We start from the raw sequence: 13745 nt of genomic DNA on the forward strand, positions 1-13745 counted from the left end.
TATTTAGACTCCCCGCGGTTTGCAAAAGAGGACAGTCGTTGCTTTGCGGCCGACATGAAATCACGCCCAGCGCACTACGATATCTCATGCCCTTAAAAGGCGTTATTCATCGCCTGCTGTTTCTGCGTGACAGAACTGCACATTTCCCAGCGATTAATGAGCGCCATCTGGCTGCGTGTGTCAGCCCTCTCCTGGCAAATAAAAGAATAAAAGGGTTAGATGCGAGTTGCATTGAAAATTCAAAGAACTAAATTTGAAGATCAGTTTTCTTTCGACCCTTCAGTATTTTTAACTTACTTGTGTTTATATTTTTAACTTTCAAAATCTGTCTTAAAAAGTCAGTACACATTATTCCTGAAATATTATTCTGAAGGAGAGGTTTGGATTGTTATTTTCTTAAAGTTTATTTCTCGCCTTTAGGACATTCACAGTGTAACATATGGTGTTGTGTAGCCCACTATATTATTTAGAATTGAATTCCTAGTATTATAGTATTCATGTACATTATGTAATATTCATTAGAGTTGTGTGTTTTACTTTTTAACTTCATTGCCGTTAATAAAGATTTATTTTTCCACAGTTTTACCAATATCTGCAGATGTTGGATTAGTATTTTTTTTTAATGTACTCGTTTCTCTTCGATCATTTTGCTCATAGGCGAGAGAAAGGAACTGAACGTACAGTGTTTGTGTACGTATTTGACTGCGTGTGACAATATGAGTAAAACTTTATAGATGTCATAAATATTAACAGGGGGAACTGGATATTACACCATCCTATATTCTCCCTAAAGAAGTTTTGTATTCATTCTCACTCTTCCCTCCAGTCTCTCAGAGTTGTACCTGGCAATATTTCTCTCTGTATATACCTTATACCAGCAGGCCAACAGATACATTTTTCCCTACGTTTTATAGTCCTAGTATTTTAACCGGTCTTTCAGTGTATGCATAACTGTGTGGAGTACACATTTTAAATAGATGTGAGAGTAAATTTCTTATGGACTTTTTTTTCTTCTTACAAAGTATTAGTTCTTTCGGCAGTTATTGCTAATATATCATCATCATCATCATCATCATAGTGGTGTTGGACGTTGAACGTGCTTTAATTTTGCGCAGGAATATGCTGATATGATGCCCTTGAAGAAATACTAGCGTCGCTCAGATTTGAACCAATCACAATAACAAGAGTCTACAACGGCATGCAATTGGACACAGCGTAGACACCTAGAGTGTTATTGCAAGTTAATTGGCTACTTTGCAAGCACTCTCAAAAGTACAGGAAGTGCATTTTTGTTTATACTTTGTCGTGGACAAATTACATGCTGTAGGATTGTATTTAAATCGAGCAATATGTTAAATCAGTGTGGGGGCAAATCTCCATCATATTTTTCTCTAAAGAAACAGCAATCTTTTGTTCCTGTTTGTAAGCTCCAGTTAGTTTAATAAATAGAAATAACATTGTTCCTCTAGGTTCCTCCGAAACGCCAAAGACTCCAAAGAGGAACTATCTGTGGTAACACATCTTCCATCTGAAACTAACCATTCAGTTTTGTTGTAAACGGGTCAAAGGATACCTCTGTTGCAATACGTTAGACGTCTTGTTTAATGCATTGCTTTGGTTTAACGCATTTCGCAACTGGATCAAACATTTGCAACACCGTTTCCGAATTTCAAAACAGTCGTATTTAGTTTTGACATGCGTTGCCTGTAGAACCATGGGGAACACCGAAAGTGTAGTTGTGCAAAAACGCCTGACCCGGTTTCGACCGGACGAACGTCCCGTAGTGGAGGGAGTCTTTGACAGACTGTATAGTGCGAACCCTGTCAGCGGCTCTAATAAAGCGGCGAAGTGTATTCCCCTGGACACGCTGAAGGTGAGGCATGCTAAGAGCATCCAAGGCTCATTGTGTTGCGTTTACATCTATGGCAAGACCCTGTGGATACCATATATTACATCAACACAGTCATGTTATTGAGAATCTTGAACACTGCAGCCTGTTTGGCTCACGCCTTAAAACATCCCCTTTACTTTACGTAGATGACAATGGGGAACCTAGCCCCTGACTCCATGATACTACGGGTGTTTGAGGGCATGCAGAGCATTGATCCTGGGGTACCCCTGCCCCAAGGTAGTGGGGTGAGTCGTGAACAACTGGTCATCTTCTTGGCTGACGTTCTGAGGGGAACCGCAGAGGAACGCGCACCCCTTGTCCTGGCGATGACACAGGGGTCAAAGGCGACTTCTGCAACTATTGACAACATAAGACAGGTGAAACTCGTTCTGGGTTAATTGGGCCTGTCTGTCACAGCCGTTCCCCCTCATATAATAACTAATAAACAGAAAAATGATACAGGCCTGGTTAATGACAGTTGGAGGACACCTGCTTTGTTTGTTTTGTAGCGGTGCTGTCAGGGGAGAACAGAGTACGAGGCTACAGAGTAGAGGTGCTCAAGTCCAGTTCTGGACGCCCATGGTTCTGTTGCCTTTTTTTGTCCCCCTTTTTCTGTGCTTAATTCGGCATTCATTTGACCTGGGAAACAGGTGTGTGCACTCTTCAGCCATTCACAGACAACAGTGGTTGATTAATGCTAAACCTGCAGGACTGCAGCCTTTCAGGACTGGATTTGGGTTCCTCTGCCTCAGAAGAATTTAGATGAGTCCCGTTGTAATTGTATATTGTTACGTAACTGAATCTCGTGTCAGCAGGTTTTATGAGGTTGTGGAGTTTAATAAAATCTCTTCTGTAGTTCTTAGAGGACCTGGTGTCTGCAGTGCTGCAGATTCTGACCCACAGGGGGCGCCTGTGTGGCTGGAGACCTGATCGCATGGGTGACAGCCAGCAGGGGGTGAAGTTACTGGCTGAACAGTTAAGCTCTGAGCTGAAGCCTCCAGGTACATGAGTGACAGTAAATTAATGATTTTTTTTCCCTGTCTGGCTTTGTCCTGAGGACACGTGGAAAAAATCTTAGAAGATGGAAGCCTTTTGGGCACTAAATTGTTTTAAAAGAAAGGTTTCATATCTGGTCCAAGTCAAGTCAAATTGTACTGTCCCAATAAAGGGACATTTGGTTGCAGCCAGGTATTAAAAAACACATTCACTCCATCATAAATACGACATGAAAGACAACACACTAGACAGGACACAGAGATAACAGTACAGTACAGTACAATGGAAGATCACTGCATGTGAAAACAAAAGATGTGCCAAGCTGCAGAGTGCAAAAAGTGGTTAGTGCAATCATTTGTGCAAATTCAGCCTACTAATTGCAGTGCAAACAAAAGAGTCTTTGAATGTTTTAGTCCTGGGAGTTGGAACTCTGTATATCTTCTGCCTGAAGGTAGGAGCTCAAACTCCCTCTGCAGGGAGTGGTCAGTACAGTCCAACATGGCGTGGGCCTTCCTTACGACCTGCCGGTGGTAAAGGTCAAAGGGCTGTGCTTGGTTCACCCCAGTACCTTTACTGGCTACACTGATAAGACCACCAAGCCTGTTCCTACTGGCCAGATTCAGGTTCCCAAACCACGCCCCAATACAAAAGGACAACACCGACTCCATAAAAGTTCTGTAGAACAGAGTCATCATTTTGGTGTACACATTAAAAGGATTCGTTTTTCTCAAGAAATAAAGATGTCACTGTACCTTCTTAGAAATGGCATCTGCATTAGCCTGAAAGCACAACCCATTATCAAACACAATACTCAGATATTTGTAGTTCTCCACCAAATCCATCTCCAGGATAAAGACAATGTCATACTTTTTTTGTCAGTTGGGACACATGCAAAAAATAATGACACTTTTCCATCTGGAAAAAAAAAGTACAATTTTCACTCTAGTTGATAAATTTAACATTTTTCCAGTCTTTTAAGCGTTGACGTTTGGGTTTTGTGTTGGGGTTTTAAGAGACCCACTGAGAAAAGGCTGAAAAGCAGTAAAAGCAAAACCTTTTTCCATCTTTCAAAACGATAAAAAAAAAAGTAGTGGTGGTATAAAAGTGGTAAGCCCTTGCACAGCCCTCCACAGTTTCCATTGCAGATGCAGTTTGAATAACTGACTGGTTCCCACCAACTCTCCCTCAGATCAACAGGCGTATGACGTCTCGTGTCTGGAAGACTGGCTGTTCAGAACCTCCGCCGTGGCCCTGTTCATGGAGCTGCTGATCGCGGAGGCCTTGGAGGTGGGGTTACCCTCCCGTCTCCCTCCCTCCCTGCTCCCACAGTGTCGGGAGACGGCGTGGAGTGAATTACGCTGCCTGCTGGATGTGCCCTCGCTGCTGTTTCTGACGCCCCACCTGCCCGAGGGTCGCAGCGCCCCCTGGAGGCTGCTGTTCTCCACGCAGCTGCACGGGGAGAGTTTCACGCGACTGGTGGGAAACTGTAAGGGCCGCGGACCCACTGTGCTGCTGCTGAGAGACACGCGGGGACATGTCTTTGGCGGCTTCGCTTCCCACAGCTGGGAGATCAAACCTCAGTTCCAGGGTGAGCCTGGTGAAAAAGATCAAAGGGATATCTGTTTGTGTGTGTGTGTGTGTGTGTGTGTGTGCGCGCGCACGCGTGTGTGTTAGCATTTAATGTTTCCGCCAAAAATTTTCAAAGCACTGACTGAAGACATCTGATAAGACAGACAAATGGAAGACCATTTAACAAAGTTCTATCACATCTCACAGTTGTTTGGTTATGGTGAACCAGCTATTAGTTTGGCCCAAAGATGAATTCCATGACACTGTTGAGCTGGCGTGTGAATGTGTCGGACAGCGCTCTCACACTCTGCGTTTCCACAGGGGACTCAAGGTGTTTCCTATTCTCGGTGTCTCCCTCTATGCGTGTGTTCACATGCACTGGATATAACCAGCACTACATGTACCTGAACCAGGGCCAGCAGACCATGCCCAATGGCCTGGTGAGATATCACTACCGTTCCAACTCAACTCTCAGGCCTCCTGCCGTCACACCCTCTCTGAATGTTTCACCCGTACATACGTTTTTAACATGTTTAACCCTAACCCTAACCCTGTTTAAGTCTTTCACATACGTTGCTCTGCTTTGACCCACCACACAGATATTTGTGACAGTAATTAATACGGATTTCTCTGCTACCATAGTAGTTTTTTTTTTTACATGTTGCTGTCGATATGTTTGGAGATGAATTAATGTCCTTTGGTTCTATATTGCAGCTCCCATCCTATAGCCTCAGTTAACCAAATCTCTTTTATCTAAGTTCTGTTATACTTTATATGTGTATGTATACTTGTTTATTCTTTTAATTTATTCAGTTATTCTAATTCATTATATGTATTATTTAACCCGATGCTCGGTCAAACGCGCGCTTTCCAGGGTGTCTCCAGGAGAGGGAGAAGTCGTGTGATCCCGTCTGTTTAAGAACGTCTGTTCACCTGTTTTCCTCAGGGAATGGGAGGCCAGCATGGCTACTTCGGCCTGTGGCTGGACAACGACTTCGGCCGCGGTCACAGTCGCGCCCGGCCACGCTGCACCACCTACGGAAGCCCCCAGCTGTCGGCCGACGAGGACTTCACCCTGGACAGGCTGGAGGTCTGGGGTGTAGGCAAGCCCCCTGAGGAACAGGAACAGGTGGGTGTCACATGACCATCTCTGTTTGGTCATTTCTTCCCCTCTCTCTCTCTTTCTCTCTCTCTCTCTCTCTCTCTCTCTCTCTCCCCTGTTCATAGCCTGCTGATCTTCGCAACAGACTCTACACTTTCCCTGTGAGCAGTTATAGACAGTTATAGACAGTTATAGACAGTTTGAGTACATATGCTTTCACATCTTTTGGACTCAACCCTTGGAAGTCACTTTCATAGTGATAGCAGCCCTGAGTCATTTTTGAGAGGTGTCAGTTTTTGTTTAGCGGAACAGCACCATCTCCGTCGAGTTCACAGAAAATGTGCGGCGTGCAGTTTGTGAAGTCTGGGCCACTCCCGTTCATTGACTTTAAAAAATGCTGAGACATCTCGCTGGAGCTGAACAATTAACATTCGTTTCCCTCACCTTAGCCAGAGATTTCAGTAACTTTTTTTTTTTCATTTAAACCCAGGCCTCAGAGGGCAACTGCTTTAACCCTCACGTCTTTTAGCGAAGGAACTGACGACACACCTTAGAAAAAATTAAAGTGGTATCAACATCAAATATCAAGCCAGTCCTCTGAATTAGTTTTCTTTTGAGTAAGTGCAATTTGGAGGTTAAAAAAACTAAACAAACAAAGATTGCACAATTATGAGGTACACTGTGGAAGCTTAGGGTAACTTTCAAACTGAGAAAACCTGTTCAGCAGTTGAGTGTGATTCCAGAGTTTCACCCTCCCGTTCGAGCACTGTCTTGGAGTTATAAGTGCTTGGAGTATATGTGTGTGTGTGTGTGTGTGTGTGTGTGTATGTATGAATGTGTGAATTTTGGAATTTTACCTAAGGTAAATATATTTATCATTTATTGATTTAATTGTTTATTGGCACTAGAGTGTCAAAAAAGGCACAATAATGTGAATGCTTTTACCTAAACCACGTATACATATTCTCTAAACCGTTACTGTTTTACTCTGAGGTATATTTGACCATCTCAGACCGCCATGAGCAGTGCGAGTAAGCTGACCTAATGTAAGTTAGTTATTAAAATAACTTTCTTATTGTATTTGTTTACGGTGTCTGACTGTTGACTGGGCAGGATGAGAATAAGAAAAGTATCCTGGATGCAGACCCGGAGGTCCAGGCTATGATGGAGATGACGGGGAAAACACTCCACAGCCAAGGCCTCAGAGAGCCTGAAGAGGATTAACGCCACTGACAGACATAGGAAAAGATGATGGATTTTTTATTTATTTATTTTTTTAGACTGAGTCTACCAGTGAGGGCAGTTGTTTTTAAGAACAACAATTGAAGAGCACTTTGGTGGTTGCTTGTTTCAGAGACTGAAGTGGATTTCGCAGTGAAGTTGATTCACAACCACTATCTAAAATTTCAGTGTTGCTTGCTTATTATATGTAATTGCTTCTGTAGAATTATATTTAAATTTTAATGTACATTTGCCGTTTTTTCAGACAGAGCACAGCTGCTCTTTCTCCCTGTGGAGAGGGGGAAAAATGTTTAAAGTAAACTCCTGTACTCTGTTGTAATCCTAGATCTGGATTTGTAAGGCATGGTATCACATTGTTACTGTGTTCTGTGTCTGGAACAGAGGTCTTGTCTAAATTCGATTAAAATTATACTAAGGGAGAATGCCATTTATGTCAACTTAATTGCTGGGCCTAATCTTGGTATTCCAAATATATCAGGGTTTATTTCTTTGTCATTTTGAAACCTATGCTGCTCGTAATTGCCCTTCTGCTGGGATATGTTACGTGGGAGCCACGCGCTCAAATCTGTATTTCAAGTAGGTTATGTTTTCTAGACGAAGACTGATACTAGCTCTGTACTGATCTGAACTGTAAACGAAATGTCTTCATTCAGAATGCAACTGAGTTTCAGGTTAATCGTCACCTCCACTCTAAGAAAAATCAGGCTTTTGAATTAGAAACCGTCACATTCTCTCAATATCACAATCCTGCCTTTCTCGTTGCTCGCGGGTTAACCCCTTTCTTCCCAAAAGACTGACATTTAGGTGGATATTTACTATCACCATAAAATTCGTGTTTACTTCAGTTCATATGACATGCTTCTCTGTAAATTGAGCTCGCTTTATCTTGTTTAATGCAAATCTCTGGTAAAATGACGCCATATGGAAATAAGGAGTTCCATGCACGCTCCTTTTCATTTACATTATGAATGGATGAGTTGTATCTAAAAAGGTAAAGCACGATAAAGCGGTTTGCTCTAATATATCTTTCTCTTATAAGCCTCTATACATATGCTATTTGACAAATTGTTGATGTTAACTATGTCCTCTGATATTTCGCTTGCATGGTTTTGGATGTACTTTACGAGATTTATTTTCTCGTTGTCTAAGCTTTACCTCGCACCCGGTGCAAAAGATGTGCAAAAGCTAAGCAGGTGCTTTCATTTTCATATTCCGTGTGGCCGAAGTCAAACTGACGCCGCGACTGTGGTTTAATGCAGTTGAAATTACGAGCAGAGGATAGGTGTAAACCGTACATGAGAGCAAAAAAATTAATCGTTAGCAAAAAAATGTATTGGGATTCCATTGCGATGGATATTAGGCTCTCTTTCTGCGTCTCCTGAATCTATCGCGTCCTGACGGACTTTGCATAGATAACATCTTTTCTTCCGGATCTTTTTATTACAGCTATTCTTAAAATGTTAACTTTACTTCCTTATGCTTGACGAATAGAGGAACTGACCACTTTGCGTCAAGGCAGGCCGCTAGTTTCATCAATTTTGTTTTTTATTGTTACGTTTTTAAATGTGAAGTTATTTGCGGAGGGGGCGGTTTACGACGTGATTACAAACTTTCATTTTCATTCAGGTAAGTTGTTATTTGTTTTATGAATTATTTTGTGTGATGTTTCGTACTACGGGTGTGGAATATACTTTACACAGTGGGGAAGAACGTTCTCTGGCCGTAAACATAAACTTAATACTACAGTTTAAAACACTCATTATTTACTTAACCACCGATGGAATTTAGCTAACTAAAGTGCTGAATGATCCGCACATAGTACCCTACTGTCGCGTTACCGTTACATTTTGAAGAGCGGGGTCCTTTAGGCATATCATCATGCATGTCAATCTTCATTAACTCAAGCTTAGCTGGATATGTCACAATGTGCGCGTGATAATAATTAGTTACATTGTTGTTAAATTGAGCCTTCGTCCTTACGAGGACTGTGGAATCTTTTTTCTTCTTCTCCAATTTTTTATAGTTTAAATGAACTTTATTACGAAGGCAAAACTGCATTTTTCTTTTATTTCTTTTGACAGTTCTACATTTAACGAAGCCCTTCGCGCGCGCGCACACACACACACACGCACACACACACACACACACACACACACATTTCGGCTACTGTACTAGCATACGTATTGTTGTATCACCCCGCGGACTACATTGCTTATAAAACATGTAAAAAATATTCCCGTTTTGTTAAGGCATATGGTGTGTCTGTAGAGCGTTAAAGGAATGTCAGTACGTCAAGGAAGTGGGTCTGTGTTTGGCATTTAGAGCCCAAAGGCACACGCTGCTCGATTAGTTTAAAGGTTGCCACAGGTATGAAGGACTCTGGGTTAATGTTTGATCTAAACTGAAGGACTCTCTCTCTCTCTGTGGGTTAGTGCCATCGTGCATCGCTCTCGCTTCTCATTTGCGATGCAAATAACGTCTGACATGGGGAACTAGGTGTGAGGCATAGCCTATACTATTTTGCTTGTCATGGGACAGTGATCAAGGAAACAGACTGATGGAGTTTGTCGCTGTCAAACAAATGGCGTACTGTTTCCCCACCAAGGTTTGCTGTTAATATTTCTGCTGCTGTAAACCACTACTGGGACAGTTAGGTTTCAAAAGTGTGGCTTTTGGTTTTAAATATTTTACTATCGTCGTCTTATGAAGAAACTATCCTCTCTGTCAATCTGTAGGTAAATTGACTTTCAAAGAGCATTCAAAAGCATTCAAATACTCCACGCAACACTGTTATCCCCCCCCTCCCCCCCAATTTCACAGGCATGCTGTATCTCAACACAAACAAAGACCAGCATTTTCGCAGTGATTAGAGATACATATAAAGAGTAATAAGTAATGCAGAAATAGACATTACTATTCCTCTGAAATGTCGGAGCTATTTTCCAGGGTTTGATATCCTTGTGTATTGCGGGGTGATTAACTAATACTTTAAAAACTCTTTTATCTTGGGAGATGCATCCATATAAAACTGTGATGTTCTGAGGTGAATTTAACTGAGCTGAGTGAGTGAGATAGAATCACAAGCAAAACTGGAGCGAAAAAAAAAAAAAAAAAGGACTTGCAACATCATCAAGTTTCACAGTAATTTGCAAATGAAACATGAAGTGTGTGTGATAGAATGTACGCTGTGAAGACATGAAATGCAGAGGAAAAAAGACATGCTTGTCTACACCAGATTGTACGTAGCATGGAAAGAAAAATCTACATGGAGCACAGAAAGTCCCAGACACTCTGTAGATTTAGAAGCAGCAGGTTTATTGACATTGCTACACCGACCGTAAGCCTTTCAGAACATCCCTGGGATCACTGTCTTTTAAATGAAACCGATTCCCAAAAGATTGGAAACGAGCCCTCATCCTACCCTCAATCAAATGAAGAACGGTCAATCTCAAGTCACAAATAAGGCCTTTGGCGACAGCTGTGCGTATGTGCCACTGAATTCTTTTGTGTAACCTATGTGTGTGTGTGTGTGTGTGTGTGTGTGTGTGTGTGTATTGTATGTGTTTCACTGGGGCCTATACATACCTTAATGTGTGTGTGTGTGTGTGTGTGTATTGTATGTGTTTCACTGGGGCCTATACATACCTTAATGTGTGTGTGTGTGTGTGTGTGTGTATTGTATGTGTTTCACTGGGGCCTATACATACCTTAATGTGTGTGTGTGTGTGTGTGTGTGTGTGTGTTCCAGTGTGTCCCCAGACTCAGCCATGGCTGGTCGCGGTAAGCAGGGTGAGCTGACAGAGTATAAGAAGAGTCAGATAAAGAGAGATCTGGAGATGGGGATCGTGATGACCGTCTTCAGACAGAGGATGGAGAGACTGACTGTGCAGGTGATTATTGAGACCAGACAGGTGGCTTGGACTCGCACCGCCGACAAGACAGATGGAGTCTGTGAGTACCTCCTTCACACAGGGAAAAGACTAAACGTGTGATGAAGTTAGGGTTATGGTTCTAACACAAGTTTTTTTTTCTTTTTGTTTTTCTTTATAATGCTAGTGTGAAATTCAGACCTAGTCTTCAAGAGAAGTGGTATATACAAAAAAAGTATGGAAGTAGTATCGGTCACTTACAAACATTAAAAAAAAGGCCAAAGCCAAAAAAAATGATTTTTGAATTACTGAGTTGTTGAGGAGAGTGTAAACGCATCTCCATAGCTTCCTGTGAGCTTGTTGAAAATATAAGTGCTATATAAGTAGGGCATGTTAGCTTAGTGTCCATCTCTCCTCCATATTACACTGATCCTGTAGGGTTTTAGTCAGAGAAAAACAGAAATGCAACACTCTCATACATGTGGAAGTATTCTGATCAAAAAACAAGTTCAGATCAATATGTAATTCTCAAGTTCTTGTCCATTGTACCCTCTTTAAACAATGCATTTGGTGCTTGCTGAGAGCTATCATGTGTGAATCAAGTCAAAGACTGGTCAAAAAGCGCTTAGGAAGCAGGACTACAGGGTTGTTGCACTAGCGTACACAGCAATGCGCAGTCCTGTGGGCCTCCCTTGAACCAGCTGAAAACTGTGAAAATACCTTAGAACTGAGGAAAAGGGAAAAAAAAGTGGGTAACTGGACCATTGCTGTGTATTGTGTTTTCTTTTTTTTTTTTTTTTGTTATGTCGAGCAATTTTTAAGAACTCACACCTCCCTTTAAACACTTGCCTTTTCTCTTTCTCTCTCTCTCTCTCCCTCTCTCCTCTCTCTCTCTCTCTCTCTCTCTTTCTTTGTTTCTCTCTATCTTTCTCTCACTCACTCCCATTTCCTTTAGCTGTATATTATTCCTATGTAGACGATAGTCAGTTTGAGCGTGCTCTCATTCTCTTCCGTCTCTGTTCTTCTGTGTGTGTGTGTGTGTGGCTTGTCTGTCAGTGGCCCTGTTGTCCTCTTCCTCCGGTGGTTTTCATGTCTGATCTTTGTACCTCAGTATGTGACAGTATATATGTATCAAAAACAAATGTAACTTTCATACAAATGAATGTATGTTCAGTTGTCCACGCTCGAATTTAGTGCGTTTGTTTTTCTTGGGGGGGGGGGGTGGGGGGGTGAAGCCAGCGTGATAGGTGATGCATGAAACCTTTTTATTTTCAGACAACGCTACCTTGACAAAGGTTATGCGCTGTGTTCTTTGTGGTTTGTCAATGGTGATTGAGAGAGATTTGCAGTTAGGTGGTTTCGGAGCAGTGCCTCAGAGCTGGTTTTTTTTGTGCTCTCTAGTGGACCTGGCTGAAATCCGGGAAGTGCGGCCGGGGAAGAACTCAAAGGACTTTGAGCGGTTTAAAGACAGCAAAGACAAGCACGCAGACAACACCTGCTTCACCATCTTCTACGGGTCTCAGTTTGTTCTGAACACTTTGAGTCTGGGAGGTGAGTGCATGTGTGTGTGCATGCACGCATGCATCTGCGTGTGTGTGTATGTGTGCATGTGTGTGTATGTGCGCATTTGTGTGCGTGTGTGTGTGCATGTGTGCGTGTGTGTATGTGTGTGTACGTGTGCACGAGTGTTTGAAGTGTTTCTGCACATGTGTACTTTGTCAGAATCTATACTGACATTTGAATAGTTTGTGCGCGGATGTATATTTGTGGCGAGCGTAGCCCTCTGACCTTGGGAATTAACTCATGAAGCCATGTTAGATACCACATTTACAGAATGATGCATTTCACAAACTAAGCACGTTAAAAAGTTGGTTTGAACAAGAGAAAAGATAATAAATAAAATTCACTGAGAATGTGTCTCTGTGTACGTTGACTGGAAATGATTCTGTCATCTTACAGAAGGCTTTACAGTGCCACATGCTACTCAGACCCGATGCAGGTCTATGCCTAGTTAGGGTTAATATGTTACATATTACATGATATGTTACATATATGATATGCTTGTTATGAACATGTGGTTGAGAGTAACATCCATTTACCATATGATGTATCATTTTAGGAATCCTTGCTTGACGTTTTCTCTCTTTCTTATGTGAATGAAGAATAACAGTCATATTGTGGGTTTGAATATGTTGAGGTTAGAACTGATTGTGAACGCAGTATTGGTATATTGGGTTTTACGGGTGTTGCTCACTATGTTTTTTTTAAGCATAGGTATGTTTGTGCTGAGTATGAGCCTGTGTGTGTGTGTGTCTGTGTGTGTGTTTCCATAGCTGACTCACCTGAGGATGCAGAGAAATGGCTCACAGGGTTGGATTTACTCAGGAAGGAAACATTGGAGGCCCATACACCAGCCATTGTAGAGAGGTACAGTCATACACACACACACGCACGCACACGCATGCACACACACACATGTGCTTGTCAACCGCCAGTATCTACCCAGATGAAGCAACTCAGTGTGTCTAACATCAGTTTGTTTTTTCTCTCTCTTTCTTTAGTTGGCAGCGAAAACAGATGTATTCCATTGATCAGACGAAGAAGAACAGGTGTTTTATCCTATAGTTCTAATCCCTTACAAGCGCTATTTTTACTGTAAATAATAATAATATATAGCAAACTCTCCAGTGTTCATTGAAGCTTAAGACCGTAATTTTTGGGTTGTGTCAGCCCTTTCTATCATTCACTATGAAAAATATACAGTTATCATAAGCATTTGAAATGTTTGTCTTTATAGAATGTGGTTGTTACGATTCACAACGCACAACTTGTATCTCAGCTGTTTTTATTTACTTGTTTATATGCCGATATATATGTGGATCATCTCTGTGTCGTTGGTTAGTATCACACTGAAAGAGCTGAAATCTTTGCTGCCTCCAATCAACTTCAAAGTTCCCAGCACTCGTTTCCTGAAGGACAAGTTTACGGTACGATTATATCTTTTATTATCTCTCCCCCTCCTCCCTTCCTCCCCTCCCCCCCGCCCTCCCTCTGTGGGCCGCAGCTTACTGTAAGA

At 41.9% G+C, this 13745-nt stretch overlaps 2 protein-coding genes across 2 annotated transcripts in view; both read left to right on the top strand.

Moving 5' to 3' along the window:
• Positions 1–1714: 1714 nt before the first annotated feature.
• On the top strand, positions 1715–6782 carry LOC115826981 (MTOR-associated protein MEAK7-like). Its single transcript, XM_030790935.1, has 7 exons — positions 1715–1873; positions 2038–2268; positions 2748–2892; positions 4077–4475; positions 4778–4896; positions 5403–5585; positions 6672–6782. The coding sequence occupies exons 1-7, from the start codon at positions 1715–1717 to the stop codon at positions 6780–6782; spliced, it is 1347 nt and encodes a 448-aa protein (XP_030646795.1).
• Positions 6783–10567: 3785 nt separating this feature from the next.
• The window catches only part of LOC115826672 (1-phosphatidylinositol 4,5-bisphosphate phosphodiesterase gamma-2-like), a 7991-nt gene continuing 4813 nt past the window's right edge, over positions 10568–13745 (top strand). Inside the window, exons 1-5 of the mRNA XM_030790557.1 lie at positions 10568–10751; positions 12071–12220; positions 13003–13096; positions 13231–13278; positions 13572–13656. Of these exons, the coding sequence (XP_030646417.1) occupies positions 10568–10751; positions 12071–12220; positions 13003–13096; positions 13231–13278; positions 13572–13656 (561 nt within the window). The remainder of the gene's footprint in view (positions 10752–12070; positions 12221–13002; positions 13097–13230; positions 13279–13571; positions 13657–13745) is intronic.

The sequence above is a fragment of the Chanos chanos genome, chromosome 13, assembly GCF_902362185.1.
Source record: "Chanos chanos chromosome 13, fChaCha1.1, whole genome shotgun sequence".
Taxonomy (NCBI): domain Eukaryota; kingdom Metazoa; phylum Chordata; class Actinopteri; order Gonorynchiformes; family Chanidae; genus Chanos; species Chanos chanos.

Coding starts and splice junctions, on each gene's coding strand:
- LOC115826981 (XM_030790935.1), top strand. CDS start 1,715: ATGGGGAACACCGAAAGTGTAGTTGTGCAAAAACGCCTGACCCGGTTT. Junction 2,269..2,747: donor CTATTGACAACATAAGACAG/GTGAAACTCGTT, acceptor TCTCTTCTGTAG/TTCTTAGAGGACCTGGTGTC. Junction 2,893..4,076: donor CTCTGAGCTGAAGCCTCCAG/GTACATGAGTGA, acceptor ACTCTCCCTCAG/ATCAACAGGCGTATGACGTC.